General features: G+C 44.2%; 1 protein-coding gene across 2 annotated transcripts in view; it reads left to right on the top strand.

Annotated features, from left to right (window-relative positions):
* Nucleotides 1–17,231, top strand: part of LOC132380954 (6-phosphofructo-2-kinase/fructose-2,6-bisphosphatase 2-like) — a 129,659-nt gene that overhangs the window by 14,285 nt on the left and 98,143 nt on the right. For both annotated transcript variants that reach the window (XM_059949976.1, XM_059949975.1), the window contains exon 2: nucleotides 8,081–8,206. In XM_059949976.1, coding sequence (XP_059805959.1) covers nucleotides 8,081–8,206 — 126 coding nt within the window. The remainder of the gene's footprint in view (nucleotides 1–8,080; nucleotides 8,207–17,231) is intronic.

Raw genomic sequence — 17,231 nt, 5'->3', positions numbered from 1 at the left:
CCAAATACAACCAGGAAACTGTGGGGAAACAGGATGTGAAATGCCACACAATGGAGAGGGAAAAGTGGAAAATTAGCATTAATATAATTCATTGTTGCAGGCAGAGCAGTTGTCTAAGAAGGATGTGCTGGCATTGGAGAGGGCAAGGGAACAAAAGGGTTAACATACGAGGAGTGTGGATGGCTCTGGGCCTGCACTTGCTGGAATTTTGGAAGAATGAGGGGTTAACCTAATTAAATATTGAAAGGTGTAGATAGAGTGGATGTGGAGAGGAGATTTCCTATAGTGGGGAAGTCTAGGACCAGAAGGCACAGATTCAGAATAGAAGGCCATACATACCTTTAGAACAGAGGTAAGGAGGAACTTCTTTCACCAAAGTGTGGGTGAATCTGTGGAATTCATTGTCACAAATGGCTGTGAAGGCTAAGTCATTGGGTATATTTAAAGCAAAGATCAATAGATTTTTAATTAGTAAGTGTATCAAAGGTTTTGGGGAGAAGGTTGGAAAATGAGGTTGAGAGGGAAAATAAATCAGCCATGATGGAATGGCAGAACAGACTCAATGGGCCAAATGGCCCGATGCTCCTATACCTTATGGTGTTATGAATTGCTGCAATAATTTGTTTCCTTTAACTTTGGGTCAGTTATTAATAATTAAAATAATTTAAGATGTCTGACGGAAGAGAATAAGGTATGGACTGTTTAGCTCGTGTGGCTGCTCTTTCATTAAATAAGACAGTGGCCTCATCTTTTACCTTGGCATCACTAACTTGCATTAAACCCCACATTGGTTGATCCCCTTAATTGCTAAAGAGCTGTTGAACTGTCTTGGAGATGCTCAGTGACTGACCTGCACAGCTACTTTGAGGCCATCCCCAGTCTGAGAGATATCAACTCCATGTTTGTTTTATCCAGCCTCTTAGGAGCGTTCATAAATATGAGAAAATCTGCAGATGCTGGAAATTCAAAGCAACACACTCAAAAAGCTGGAGGAACTCAGCAGGCTGGACAGCATGTATGGAAAGAGTAAACAGTTGATGTTTCGGACCGAGACCCTTCTTCAGAACTTAATGAGGTTTGCATGTTTCAGTGGGGTTACTTACTGTTGTTCTGAAGTTCATAAAATATAGGCCTTGTCAGCTTAATGTAAATAACATGATACTTTGAACCGAGACCCTTCCTTTCCGGTCCTGTTGAAGGGTCCCGGCCCAAAACATGGGCTGTTTATTCCCTTCCATAGATGCTGCCTGACCTGTTGAGTTCCTTCAGCATTGTGTGTGTGTGTTGCTCTGGATTTCCAGCAACTGCAAATCTTTTGTATTAAAGAAGATATGTGGTGTATCATAGCGGCATAGGTGATTTGGAAGAGACAAAGGTGCAGAGGCCCCCTGCGTCTTATTGATAAGAAGAAGTCACAGTGAACCTGTGGCTGCTTTCAGCGGCAAAACCATCAAGTCTCTTTCACAGCACACGTGGATGCTCTGAACATTGAACATCAGCAAGGTCTTTCATTTTCAGCATCCAAGTGAGTATGAATTTGCTTCACTCCTTGAGAACGTCAGCTTTAATCGTGAAGCTCCTTACTCCGATATTAGTACAGGTAAAGTCCTAGATTGTCAGTAAAACAGCTCTGAATTTTCTCCTGTCGTGTCTTTGCTGTCAAGGAAAATATTCACATCTCTCTGAAAGAAGAATTCAGATAAAATTACGAAGATTCTGACCATGAAGAAAAATAGGATGCTGGATGTAAATAGAAGATGTAAGTAATTAGAGGCCACAATATTTCCATTTAAATATCACCTTAGAAATTTAGTACTTTTAAGTAAGGTGCGAAAACAATTTGCTAATTTGAGAAAATAGAAATCATAACAGCAAAGAGATGTTCTCAGTCAGAAAACTCACTTTTCTTAAACAGTGTCTTAATGTCTCACATCTACAAGAGTCATCTTCCAGAGTTTGTTTCACAAAGGAGCTATTTTAATGCTTTTGTCTTGCTACTGAGATCTTATTGTACATTGTCTTACACAATTGTCTCTAGTCATGTTTCTATCTTTTAAAGTTAGCTAATATGTTAATTACATTTAATTAAATATTAGAAAGCTTAGACGTGATTCAAAAGAAGGGCTTTGTGATGCAAACCACCTCACCAGAACCATCTTTATTGATATTGGTTTATCATTGATACATGCAATGAGATACAGTGAAAAGCTTTTACTTTATGTGCCAACCTGACAAATTATGCCAAAATCAAATTAGTAAAAGAACGCATAACGCAAAATATCTTGTCGCAGTTATGGAGGAAGTGTGGTGCTGGTAGACAAAGTCAAGGCCATTTCATGGTTGCTCGAGAGATCGAGTTCATCTTTTAGCCATGTTCAGTCTGTTCAAGAGTCTGATAACAGTGGGATTGAAGCAAAAAAGACAATGACCAGAGTAGAAGGGGTCCTTGATTATGTGTGCTGCTTTAGTGATCCATCAGTCACTTTCCCAGTGATATATTGATATCTAAAATAAATTCAGAAGTTGCAGAAAGCACTCACCAGATCAGGTAGGATAACATGCAATCCAGGTTTAATTCATGCTGTGCTTGTAAGCAGTTTGTGTGTTCTCCCCACGAGTGTGCAGGCTTCCTTCGGGCGTTCCGGTTTCCTCCCACTGTCCCACAGGTTAATTGGTCATTGTAAATTGTCCCATGACTAGGCTAGGATTAAATCAGTGGGTTGCTGGGCAGTACGGCTGGACTCCACACTGTATCTCAATAAATAAGTGAAGTTTATTAAACTGTAGTGAGGTTGGGGAATGGGATATCTCTGATAGTATAAACCTCAGCAGACTGTTGAATGAGCTGTAAGCAAGGTTATCCAAGTGAATGGGAACAATTTAGAGAACGTGAACATAGACACAAGAATGTAGGAGTTACCAAAGGCAGAGCAGGAAGATCTGCTTGGCAGGTCAGGTCCTCTATTTCAAGAGGGGAAATCGAAAAATGGGAGAAAGGTAATTTGAGATGATATCACATATGGACCACTGATACATCCAGCAAAATCAATTCCCTGAAATCGTTTTAGTTCTGATTCCAGGTGCCTGCCATGTGCTGAGATGGAAGATAAGGGGTTGATCCTCAGGTTTACACTGTGCCTCACTGTAAACATGCTTAGATCATGGGGTAGTTGTTGAGAGACAGAGAATTAACCTGGCAAGCTATGGGAAGTGACAATTGCCCCTTGCTCTAGGTTCCCAGCTTTTTAAATTTTCACTCTGTATTTTTGTCTCTTGGATTGAGTATTTTATTTTTGGAATATTGGTCATAGTTATTCACTTTCATTGGTTCCCCCTCCATTGTGTTTATGTTGAACTTGTCACATGTACAGGCATTGGTGAGGGAGCAGGAGAAAAATCGCTGAAGAATGGGAATAAAGGGGGCTTTTTCCGCTAGGCTACTAATGCCTAGTGTAGTTTAGCAGGGCTGTGTTTGGACCACTTTTCACATTAGTGGCCAAGTTTGTGCACAACACAAAGACAGGTGTTGAGGAAGCAGGGACTCTGCAGAAGGACTTGGAGTGGGAGAATAGGCAAAGAAGTGGCAGATGGCATGCAGTGTAGAGAAGTGTATACTTGGGCATGTTGGTCAAAAGAATAAAGGCGTAGACTATATTCTAAATGTGGATAAAATCAGAGGTGCAGCCGGACAGGAGTCCACATGCAAGATTTCCTGAAGGTTAATTTGCAGATTGAGTCAGTAGTAAGGGAAGCAAATGCAATAATAGCATTCATTTGAGAGGTCTAGAATATAAAAGCAAGGATGTAACGCTGAGTCTTTATAAGGCATTGGCATTGGAGAGAGTCCAGAGGAGGTTCATAAGAATTATTCTGGAATGAAAGAGTTAATGTATGAGAAGTGTTTGATGGCGCTAGGCCTGTACAACTGGAGTTTAGAATAATGAGGGGGTGGAGGGGGGGAATCTCACTGCAACCTGTAGCATATTGAAAGGCCTAGATAGTGTGGACATGGAGAAGATGTTTCCTACAGTGGGGGAGTTTAGAATAGAGATGAAAAGGAATTTCTTTAACCAGAGGATGCTGAATCTGTGGAATTAATTGCCGCAGATGGTTGTGAAGACCGTCATTGGGTATATTTAAAGCTGAAGGTGATAGGTTTTTGATATCAGGATATCAAAGATTATGGGGAGAAGGCAGAAGAATGGGTTTGAGGGGGATAATAAAATCAGCCTTGATGGAATGAGGGAGCAGTCTCGATGATCCAAGTGACCTAATTCTGCTGCCATGTTTTATGAAAATTAACCCAGATAGGCTTTGAATAGAGGCATACCCCAGCAGCTGCACAGTGTAAAGCTGTCAGCTGGAATGTTGGCTTTGTATTTTTTTAAATTTTGTTACTGCAATGATTCATATAAAGCACATTAAGTGAAATGTTGGTCATGTGTTTTGGGAAGAAATTAAAAACATGCAGTATGCTTTACAATGTTTTCAAACCTACTAGATGTAACTCTCGGTAGATTCAATATCAGCACAGGAATGAAGTTGCAGGATGTTGGCAGACTTGAGGTGATGGTGTTCCTCTGCAATATGCTGGCCAGTGGTGGTTGGCAGAGGATGCATGTTTGGGAGTTGCTGCTTTCTTTATATCATTGATGCAGCTGCCACTGTTGGCCAATGATATGGTGGGGAGGGGGGGGGGGTGGACAGATACATGAAGTCTATCTGCCTTAGCCAGAAAACTCTGTGAGGTGAATAAACATGTGGTTTTCAGTTGAGACAAAGGTAACTGGTGTAAGAGTTTCTAGTCTGTGTCAATGTGTGATACTAGTTCAGAAAAGTCCATGTTGTTATAAGCTTTAGAGGGGATCTGAGAGGGAAGTTCTTACATGAAGAGTGGTCAACATCCAGAGCAAGCAGGTTCCTCAAGAAACTGGAGCGCTGTAGACCCAGCTCAGCACATCACAGAAACCAGCCTCCTCTCCATGGACTCTGCACTTCTCACTACCTCAGTAAAGCAGCCAGGATAATCAAATCCCACATTCTCTCTTCTGCCTCTCGCATCAAGCAGAAGATACAAAAGCCTGAAAGCACATAGCACCAGGCTCGAGGACAATTCCTACCACACTGTTAGGGTGGTCCCTCCGTATGATACTGTGGACTGTTGACCCATTGATCTGCCTCATTATGACCTTGCACCTTATTGTCTATCTGCACTAAGCTTTCTCTGTAACTACTTCATTTTGCATTCTGTTATAGTTTTGCCTTGCACCACCTTAGTGCGCTATTGTAATGAACTGATCTGTCCAAGCAGTTTGCAAGATAAGACTTGTACTGTACCTCTGTCCATAATAAGCAAATTCATAGAGGAGGTGGTGGACTCACACAATTATGGAAGGCACAGTAGGGTAGTGGTTGGTGTAACCCTTCACAGCATCAGCGATTCCCGTTGCTGTTTGCAAGGAGTTTGTACGCTCTCCCCATGACCGCATAGGTTTCCTCCTCATGCTCTGGTTTTCTCGCACATTCCAAAGACGTACCGGTTGGTATGTTAATTAGTCATTGTAAATTGTCCTGTGATTAGGCTCGCGTTAAACCAAGGGTAGTTGGGTGACACGGCTCAAAGGGTATATTCTGCACTGTATCTCAATAAATAAATAAAGAAACAAACAAACATATATTTAAGAACTATTTAACCAGACTCTTAAATAGGCAATACAAAACTGATACTAATTTGGAAAAAAGAGACTAGTGTAAATATGCATAAAAAGGTCAGTATAGGCATTAGGATCTGAAGGAGCAGTTGCTGTGCTGTACACGTCTGTGACTCTAAGCCTTGAGGAAAGATAATGAATGCTTGGTGTTTGTGTTGTAAGACTATTCCTGTGTTCGCTTAAACCTGAATGTTCTCCAACTTTTGTTGCACATAGACATGGACTGCTTCATTGTCCCAGCAAAACTCTGAGCGAAGCTGAAAACTTCAGGCAGCGGTGAACATGTCCACTTCTGGCCATTTGCTTTCAAATAGCTCACTTGGTGCAGCAAACCAGCTCTGTAGGCGAGTGACTTGTCCTTTCAACCACTCGAGCTTGAAACAACCTGCACAGTTCTCATCACTACCTCATCACTCTGCACTGCAGTGGACTTTTTGTTTCTTCTAAATGTGTTCTTTCTTGTATAATTTTTGTATTATTTATGCATAATTTCTTTTCTTGTGGAGGTTGCTTATATAATGCTTCGTGCTTTTGACGCTGCTGCTATTGGAGTATAAAAGTTGCAATGTTTGCTGTGTAACCAAAACTATGTAGTCAGCTTTGAACTTGCTATTTGCTATGCATGTATCCAATTTAGTAGGAGAATGAAATCTTAAGAATGTAGGAGACAATGGTGTGTTAGTGAGAGGCTCGTTAAGAGATGTAGATTATGTAGTCAGTTTTGATTAAGTCATTGCGTAGAAACAATAGTGGCAGATGTATTTGTGATATGCAACTGTAGACCGATTGGATATGCTAATGCAACTAAACCAGGAGATTGCTATAAAAAATGCTATGTACAAGGATCGCTGGGCAATCAGCGACTATTTCAATGACTGTCTCAGCTTTGATTTGCAAATTAAAGTTTAATACTTCTTGAAGAATCTTCTGCGTCTCCTGGTTGTTTGTGGGGCACGAGAAACCACGACACTGCGAGCAAGTTTTTCATTGCGTCTGTGCACACAAACTTGTGCAGATGGCAATAAACTCGACATTGTCTTCTGGCTGACTTTGAGTTTCATTTAATAAAAGATAATTTAGTTGTGGGTCATGGAGTCATACAGCACACATTTAAACTACCTTTTAGATAACTCATGTTTATATCCTCAATGCCCGAAGATTGTTCGTATCACGTTCTTCATTTCAATGTCCTTAACACTGTGGAATCAAGTCATGTTACTTGCTATCTGCTGTTTAATGTAATAGGTTTCAGCAATAGGCTTATTGACTTTTTCAATGTTGGAATTCTAAGTAAGGTTAAACTTCCGATATTTAAACAGCTCTCCATTGTGGTTGTAATGAAAGTTGACATAAGCTCTGTTCCTCTCCACAGAGGCAGACAAATTTATTTTTTGTTTTATTTCCATTGTGGCTAGGAGTTTATGTAGGAGTAGAGATATCTTCAATCTGTATATGAGATAGAAATGTTTGAGTCAGGGTTGTGGAGAGATGCCATTTGTCAGCAGCAACATTTTCTCATGTAACTCTTAGAACCAATAATGTCTATGGGATGGAAGCGTTGAAAGAGAAAAATTTCAAAAACTGTGTTGCGCATAATCTGTTCTATCCTGTCTAGTTTAAGTTCAAGTTTAAGTTCAAGTTTATTGTTACCTGACTACGTGAATACAACCAAACAAAACAACATTCTTCTGCAGATCTTATAAAACATATGGAGATCTTAAGGAAACATATAGAAAAGATAGAGGCAAGAAAGTTCTTTCCACTGCTGGGTGAGTCTAGAACTAGGGAACATAGCCTCAAGATTCCGGGGAGTAGATGTAGTATAGAGATAAGGAGGAACTGCTTTTCCCAGAGGGTGGTGGTTCTGTGGAATTCTCTGCCCAATGAAGCAGTGGAGGCCACCTCAGTAAATATATTTAAGACAAGGTTAGGTAGATTTTTGTATAGTAGGGGAATTAAGGGTTATGGAGAAAAGGCAGGTAGGTAGAGATGAGTCCATGGCCAGATCGGCCATGATCTTATTGCATGGCGAAGCAGGCTCAACGGGCCAGATGGCCGACTCCTCTTCTTATTTCTTATGTTCTTGAGACCCAGATGCACCTTAAATATATATCACAAACAACATATAAAACAAAATATTACCACAAATAAGTTAAGAAAGTATAATTAGAAGCACATGTAGTGTACAGCACAGGTAAACAGTAAATGGCTTGCTGTACTACCAGCAAGACTTCAGTCTACAGTCCCATCACTCAGCAAAGTTTGGTGTTTCTTTTATTATGACCGTTATGATGACCATTGTTTGATGTTGTTAAATAGGACTTGTTTTTATTCTCCTGTATCTGTTTATCATTTTCTCTTGGTTGTAGCATGGGCATCCAACATGACCAACTCTCCTACTCTGATTATAATGGTGGGATTGCCAGCTCGAGGGAAGACCTACGTTTCCAAGAAACTCACCCGGTACCTCAACTGGATTGGAGTTCCCACCAAAGGCAAGTCAAAGGATCGCATGCAAGATGATAAATTCGATCCCTCGAGCTCTTACTTTAGAGCATAAGAAAAACAAATTGCTGGAGAATCTCAATGGGCCAGGCACCATCTGTATAGGGGGTGGGAGGACTTGATTGTCAATGCGGGAGGCACATTGTGTAGCGGTTGGTTCTGCGCTTTACTGTGTTAGTGATCATGGTTCAATTCCCACCATTGCCTGTAAGGATTTTGTACTTTCTCCCTCTGACTGCCTGGGTTTCCTCTGGGTGCTCTGGTTTCCTCCCACATTCCAAAGCCATACAGCTTAGGGTTTACCCCTTGATCATGACCCCACTAAGGAGCACCAGGCCATTGTCTCCTATACCATCACCAAGCTTGTCAGCTCTGGGGATCTACCATCCACTGCCACCAACCTCATAGTTCCCACACCCTGCACTTCTGTTTCTACCTCCTACCCAAGATCCACAAACCTGCCTGTCCAGGTAGACCTATTGTCTTAGCTTGCTCCTGCCCCACTGAACTCATTTCTGCATACTTTGACACTGTCTTATCCCCCCATGTTCAATCTCTTCCCACCTATGTTCGTGATACTTCTTATGCTTTGAATTTTTTTCAATGATTTTAAGTTCCCTGGCCCCACCATCTTATTTTCACCATGGACGTCCAGTCCCTATATACCTCCATCCCCCACCGGGATGGTCTCGAAGCTCTTCGCTTTTTGGATTCCAGACCTAACCAATTCTCCTCTACCACCACTCTCCTCCATCTAGCGGAATTAGTTCTTACTCTCAATAATTTCTCCTTTGGCTCCTCCCACTTCTTCCAAACCAAGGGTGCAGCCATGGGCACCCGTATGGGTCCCAGTTATGCCTGCCTTTTTGTTGGCTTTGTGGAACAGTCCATGTTCCAAGGCTATACCAGTATCCATCCCCCTCTTTTCCTTCGCTACATCGACGACTGCATTGGCGCTGCCTCTTGCACGCATGCTGAGCTCGTCAACTTCATTAACTTTGCCTCCAACTTTCACCCTGCCCTCAAATTTACCTGGTCCATTTCCGACACCTCCCTTCCCTTTCTTGATCTTTCTGTCTCCATCTCTGGAGACGGCCTATCTACTGGTATCTACTATAAGCCTACAGACTCTCACAGCTACCTGGACTATTCCTCTTCCCACCCTGTCTCTTGCAAGAATGCTATCCCCTTCTCATAATTCCTCCGTCTCCACCGCATCTGTTCTCAGGATGATGCTTTTCATTCCAGGACAAAGGAGATGTCTTCCTTTTTAAACAAAGGGGCTTCCCTTCGTCCACCATCAACTCTGCTCTCAAACGCATCTCTCCCATTTCCCGCACATCTGCCCTCACCCAATCCACCTGCCACCCCACTCGGGATAGGGTTCCCCTTGTCCTTACCTACCACCCCACCAGCCTCCAGGTCCAACGTATAATTCTCTGTAACTTCCGCCACCTCCAACGGGATCCCACTATCAAATACATTTTTCCCTCCCCCCCCCCCCCTTTCTGCTTTTTGCAGGGATTGCTCCCTACGTGACTCCCTTGACCACTCGTTCCCCCTCCATCCCTTCCCATCGATCTCCCTCCTGGCACTTATCCTTGTAAATGGAACAAGTGCTACACCTGCCCTTACACTTCCTCCCTCACCACCATTCAGGGCCTTCCAGGTGAGGCGACACTTCACCTGTGAGTCGGCTGGTGTGGTATACTGTGTCCGATGCTCCTGGTGTGGCCTTTTATATATTGGTGAGACCCGACGCAGACTGGGAGACCGTTTCGCTGAACACCTACCCTCGGTCCGCCAGAAAAAGCAGGATCTCCCAGTGGCCATACATTTTAATTCCACGTCCCATTCACATTCTGATATGTCTATCCATGGTCTCCTCTATTGTCAAAATGAATCCAAACTCAGGTTGGAGGAACAACACCTTATATACTGGCTGGATAGCCTCCAACCTGATAGCATGAACATTGACTTTTCTAACTTCCGTTAATGCCCCTCCTCCCCTTCTTACCCCATCCCTGACATATTTTGTTGTTTGCCTGTTCTCTATCTCCCTCTGGTGCTTCCCCCCCCCCCCTTTCTTTCTCCTGAGGCCTCCCGTCCCATGACCCTTTCCCTTCTCCAGCTCTGTATCACTTTCGCTAATCACCTTTCCAGCTCTTAGCTTCATCCCACCCCCTCCGGTCTTCTCCTATCATTTCGCATTTCCCCCTCCTCCCACTACTTTCAAATCTCTTACTATCTTTCCTTTCGGTTAGTCCTGACGAAGGGTCTCAGCCCGAAACGTCGACAGTGCTTCTTTCTCCCTATAGGTGCTGCCTAGCTTGCTGTGTTCCACCAGCATTTTGTGTGTTGTTGTTTGAATTTCCAGCATCTGCAGATTTCCTCGTGTTCGCAGCTTAGGGTTGGTAAGTTGTGGACATGCCAGAATCATGGCGACACTTATGGGCTGCCCAGCACAGTCCTTGCTGTTTTGATTTGATGTAAATGATGCATTTCATTGTATGTTTTGATGTACATGTGACAAATAAAGCTAATCTAATCTTCCTTTTCAATATTTTGTGTGGAGACACCGCTTCAGCACTGACTCCAGCACACCTCCATTTATTTATTTTGCTATTGTAGTCGGGAACCTGGGGGGGGAGCCTCCTCACTCAGAGGGTGGCGAGAGTGTGGAACAAGCTGCCGGCAAAGTGCTGCATACAGGTTCAATTTCAACATGGATGGGAGGGCTATGAAGGCTATAGTCCACTTGAAGGTTGATGGAACTAGGCGGAACAGCAGTTCAGCATGGACTAGATGAGCGAAGGGCCTGTTTCTGTGCTGTAGTGCTCTGTAACTTTGCAATTGCCTGAACTTGAGCATGTCATTAGCAGCATTATTATATCATAATTATAATTCACCGCACTATTTAGATGTTAAAAATTTTTACATTTCTGTGACTATTGTGTTACAATAATGCCTGATACTATTCAATAAGGTAGATCTTTGTGCTGGTGCAGTGGAATGATTTTTAGTTCTATTCAATGTTGAAATTGCTAACAAGGTTTGACATTTAAAATTAGTTCTCCATCATGGTCAATCTAAATTCTTCCTCTCCATGGAAGCAGGCTGATCTTTTTTTTAATTTACATTGTGACTAGGAGTTCATATACATTAGAGTAGGGATTTCTTCTGCCATTATATGAGATCTAAATATTCAGCTGGTCAGTGACAAGTGTTATAAATGTACCACAGCTCTGAGGGGCCGAAGGAGCGGGAGCAGCCCCCTCCTTCCGGAGAATCACAAGATCGCTATTAATTCGGGTCTCGGAAGTGAGAGACAATGCAACGGTTTTGGCCGTTGTTCTTAGAGGCACCTGTGTGACGTGCATGTCCCTGCTACGTGACAGCTACCATGGATATGGACACCCTCGGACAATGTGGGGGTGGAGATTGCATCACCCTACTTTGATGGACATCTACAACTCTGCAAGTAAAGATAAAAGTGGACTGCAGGAGGCAGTACCCCAGACGCACCAAGAAGACACGAGAGAGTGATCCCGCAGTAGCGGGAAGCCATTCTGAAGGAAGCCACGTGCGTTAGATTCTGGGATTGGAATTTGTGGCTAGAATCACAGAAAACCGCTTTTAACTAACATCGGGGAGAGGGAACCAACGCTCCCCCGATTTCACGGAAGCTTCATCAAGACCCGGCAAGTTTTTTCTCTTCTCCCCAATCTCTCTCTCTCGGTTGCCCCACGTGAAACCCAGCGATTCTCAAAAGGCTGAGGCTTGCAGACTTCTGAGTGACTTTTATATTTCCAACGGACAATCTGTTAACCCCTAGACACCAGCAGAGCTCACTTCTTAATGATGATTATTACTATACCCGCGCTTTAGATTGAGTATTGACGACGTGCATTATTTGAATGTTTGTATTAACCTTACTTTTGTGTCCCTTTATAAATAAAAACGTTTGAAAATAGTGACATCAGACTTCAACGGACCTCTCTATCTTTGCTGGTAAGTTATCCAGTTACGGGATACGTAACAACTTTGGGGTTCTCGTCTCGAGATTTGACACTAAATTGGGAGGCAGTGAATCGGGCTTGTAAGTCCAAAACTTGAATCTGGTTACGCGGGTAGCCAGACGAGAAACCAGCAAAGACGGACGTGGGTGAATTTATGAAAAACCCGACTGTGGGGGCGCTAGAGGTGGCCACCAAATCAGACTTGTTAAATTTAGCGAAGGGGTTGAACCTCGCAGAAGTGAGGTCGTCCATGAAAAAGCGGGAGGTACTAAGAGCCAAAACTCAGTATTACGTTGGGAAGAATGTGTTTGAAGATGAGGTATTGGAAGATATCCCTGAAAAGGTACCATCAAGTGGGACAGTTCAGTTAGAGGTGGAGAAATTAAGGTTGGAACGTGAAATTAAGTTAAAAGAGCTGGAAGCGGCTGAGAGAGAGAAAGAAAGGGTTGAGAGAGAGAGAGAAAGGCAAAGACAGCATGAAATTCACCGAAAGGAGCTAGAAGCAGTCGAGAAAGAGAGGGAAAGGGCCGAGAAAGAGAGGGAACGGGCCGAGAAAGAGAAACAGAGGCAACATGACCGGGAAATTGAGAAGATGAGGAACGAGCGAAGGGATCAAGGGTTAGACCAAGCGGAGCAGTTTAATGTTAGTTGGGAGTTGAGATTGGTGCCCCCGTTCGAGGAGACAGATGTCGATAGTTATTTCTTGCTTTTTGAAAAGGTGGCAGTAAATCAGAAGTGGCCAAAAGAGCAGTGGGTGGCGTTGTTCCAAAGTGTGTTAAAGGGGAAGGCTCAACGAGCATATGCGGCGTTGTCCCTGGAGGAGGGAGGAGCGGAGAATTATGATGAGGTAAAGAAGACCATTCTCCGGACTTACGAATTGGTACCTGAGGCCTATAGACAAAAGTTTAGAAATTTAAGGAAAGGGTGGAATCAAACGTATACTGAGCTAGCCCATGAGAAGGGGGTGCTCTTGGACCGTTGGTGCACTGCAGAAAAGGTGGACGAGGATTATGGGCGTCTCAGGGAGTTACTTTTGATTGAGGAATTTAAAAGTTGTGTTCCGGAGGAGATCCGGATGTATTTGAATGAGAAGCCGGATAAGTCCATTTCAGAATTTGCTAGGTTTGCGGACGAATATTGTCCTAACCCACAAGACAAGGACTTCCTTGAATAAAGGTCGCCAGAGAGACCGTGGGAACGATCGAGAAAGTACGACGAGTGAGGCAGAGGTCCCACCAGGAGCTAGCGGTAAGGTTGAGGGGGAAAGGCAAGACGGCCAGAGGTTTCCGGGTTTGACCTGTTTTAATTGTGGAAAGGAGGGGCATATTGCATCTCGATGCTTTGCTCCAAGAAAAGAGATAGGAAGAGGGAAAGCCGCAGTCCCTATCGGGTATGCCGTGGTAATCAGTAAATCGACCAGAGAGCCGAGGGTAGACAGAGTACGAGAAGGCTCTGAGAGTTGTCTGTCACACGGAACCGTGTCTGTGACGGAGGGAGACACACCAGTTCCCGTACGAATCTGGAGGGACACGGGAGCTGAACTGTCTTTGATTAGCCGTAAGGTACTAGAATTTGGTCGGAAAACGGGCATGGTAAAGGTGGAAGGAATTAATAAAAGGATAGAAATGGTGTCCTTACATAAAGTCATTCTGGATTGTGAGCTGGTGTATGGATCAGTTGAAATAGGGGTGCCATCAGAATTCCCGAGAGCTGACGTGGACATCCTGCTGGGGAACGACTTAGCAGGGGGTAAGGTTTAGTCAGCAATGCTGCCGACCTGCTGACCGGCGAGTGTGGTGGCCCCGCCCCTAGCGCCCAAGGACTATCTCGCCGGCGCGGTCACTCGCAGCATGTCGAGAGAGACAGCTGAGAACGAGAGCAGTTTAAATCTGGCCAGTTTTGATTTGGCTGAGACGTCTTTGCTGACCCTGTGCCATGAGGGTTTAGAGGGTGGTAAGACGAAGAGTAGTAAAGTGAAAGGGGGTAAGGGAGAGGAGATAGATCTGCCCTTAGCGAAGAGAAAGGTCCTAAAGGTAGGAAATAAAAATGAGAAACAGATAAAGCTGTTAAAAGGTCCAGAGTTGGACATGGATGATCTGTCTGGTTTGGTAGAATTGTTTGAAGAACTTGAGAGTTCTAAAGGTGTTCCCGATAATGAGAGGAGGGCAGTCCGAGATGAAGAGGATACCCTTGCCTCGAAGGAGTCTGCTGAAAAGGCCGAGGAGGCTGTTTCAGCTTGCAGGGTTGCGCCTTCCCCGGGTGGGAGCTGCCCAGAGAGTAACTGGGAGGATCGGGGGAAGTTAGAATTTGAAAAAGGTACGGGTGTTGAAAGCCTGGAAGAGGCCAATGTCCCGTTTGAGTGTGTCCAAGATGGGGATACACGTGGTGCTGAACCTGGTAACGGAGGTCAGAAGAAGTCTGAGGTATCTGATTCAGTGGAATGGGGCGGCCGTCCTTGTGGGTCAGATAGACATGGTTCAGTGGGAAAAGGGTTAACCTTGGTAACCGGGGGAAGTGTGAGTTCCCCGGTGTTTGTACTCAAAGGTGGGTTCAAAGTTAACGCAGAATTTAAGAATGGGGGGATGAGGATTGTTATTGAAGGAAACGGAAAGTCTGTAGTTTCCAAATCGAAGGAAGAAATCTTAAACCTGGCAGATCGCTCACAGAGTGAGCCGGGGGATAGCGGGGCCCCCCCACTCTATTGTTACGCCAGGATGGGGTGTGAAGAGGCTGCCTTCGACATGCTACTTGAGTGAAGAGTTCGAATCAAACACCAATAGCCTGAAGGGGACTGATAAAAGGGCCAGCCACCTGGGTAAAATCAAAGAGTTGGGTGGAAATGGTCTAAGTTTGGGGTATGGTGTTGCTAAAATAACCCCGATGAGCGGGGCGGGTGGGAGTTCACCACGCAAAACTACTCAAGTTCCCCACGGTGGGGGGGGGGGGGGGGCTCGCCAAAAAAGAGGCAACGGTTAATGGAGATGCCATTGTTAAACAGCCAAGCAGGGTGAACGGGTCTGCGCCAAAGCCTGTGAATAATAAAGACAGCCCCGTTGGAGACCTGCCGGTTACATAAAACGACTGAAACGATCAGTGTTCGCATAAACTTTTGTAAATGCACCTAAGCTAAGGTCCCACCTCCTTAGTTTTGTTGCGAAAAATAAAATAAATAGGTGGTTATTGAATTGAAGTCTGATGCTACAAGACTTTAGTATGGTACGTGATGTTAAGGTATTAAAGAAAGGGACACTGTAATCGTTAACTATTTAGATACTGACTTGAATGTATAACGGTAGTATTCTGTGAAGAGAAAAAGCTTGGGTATTGTGTTAGATTAAAAATCCTGTAAGACACTGTACAACTCCGTTTTTAACCGCTGGTAAAAAAACGCTGTTTTTAGAGGGGAGGTGTTATAAATGTACCACAGCTCTGAGGGGCCGAAGGAGCGGGAGCAGCCCCCTCCCGGAGAATCGCAAGATCGCTATTAATTCAGGTCTCGGAAGTGAGAGACAATGCAACGGTTTTGGCCATTGTTCTTAGAGGCACCTGTGTGACGTGCATGTCCCTGCTACGTGACAGCTACCATGGATATGGACACCCTCGGACAATGTGGGGGTGGAGATTGCATCACCCTACTTTGATGGACATCTACAACTCTGCAAGTAAAGATAAAAGCGGACTGCAGGAGGCAGTACCCCAGACGCACCAAGAAGACACGAGAGAGTGATCCCGCAGCAGCGGGAAGCCATTCTGAAGGAAGCCACGTGCGTTAGATTCCGGGATTGGAATTTGTGGCTGGAATCACAGAAAACCGCTTTTAACTTAACATCGGGGAGAGGGAACCAACACTCCCCCCGATTTCACGGAAGCTTCATCAAGACCCGGCAAGTTTTTTCTCTTCTCCCCAATCTCTCTCTCTCGGTCGCCCCACGTGAAACCCAGAGATTCTCAAAAGGCTGAGGCCTGCAGACTTCTGAGTGACTTTTATATTTCCAACGGACAATCTGTTAACCCCTAGACAACAGTAGAGCTCACTTCTTAATGATGATTATTACTATATCCGCGCTTTAGATTGAGTATTGACGACGTGCATTATTTGAATGTTTGTATTAACCTTACTTTTGTGTCCCTTTATAAATAAAAACGTTTGAAAATAGTGACATCAGACTTCAACGGACCTCTCTATCTTTGCTGGTAAGTTATCCAGTTACGGGATACATAACACAAGCAAAGGAAACCTTTTTTGGGGGTGGACTGCAAGTGATCACTGCTCCAAACTTTCTCTAAATGAACAGCCTTTGAGGCTGCAATTGCCTTTTCTTTCCTGCCTGCGTGGTTGATGCAGTAACTGCAGGTCATTTCCATTACATAACTGTTACTTTGGACTTTGTAAGTAACATTTCAAAGTTCAAAGTAAACTTATTATCAAATTACATACATGTCACCATATACGACCCTGGAGTTTTGTTTTCGTGCGGGCATAGATGATAGAATCAATGAAAGGACTGCACCCAACAGAGTGGACAAATAGTCAATGTGCAAAAGGCAACAAATAGTGCAAAAACAAAAGAAAAAACATAATAATAAATGTCAAGAAAATGAGAAGTCTTTGAAAGTCAGTCCGTAGGTTATGGAAACGGTTCAGCGATGGGCTGAGTCATGCTGGTTCAAGAGCCTGATGGTTGAGGAGTAAATATCTGTTCCTGAACCTGGTGGTGTGAGTCCTGAGGCTACTGTACCACCTTCCCTCCACTTACCTGCAGGTCATCCTTGGGTGAGGTGTAGTACCCGCTTAGCTCCGCCCCCCCCCCCCCCCCCCCCCATCATGGTCATGTGAATCCTTGGGAGCAGATGGTGGATGGTCGTATGAGCAGCTGGTGCAGATCACAAATCCTGGTTATGCAACCACTGACGCCAGGCAGGCAATCTCTGAAGAGTATTGATAATGGATGGAATCACCTGTATATAAAGCCACTACCCAGGAGGCAATGGCAAA

This window comes from Hypanus sabinus, chromosome 25 (assembly GCF_030144855.1).
Source record: "Hypanus sabinus isolate sHypSab1 chromosome 25, sHypSab1.hap1, whole genome shotgun sequence".
NCBI classification, from domain to species: Eukaryota; Metazoa; Chordata; class Chondrichthyes; order Myliobatiformes; family Dasyatidae; genus Hypanus; species Hypanus sabinus.
The sequence above is the reverse complement of the archived record's forward strand: the minus strand, read 5'-3'. Positions and strand labels throughout refer to the sequence as shown.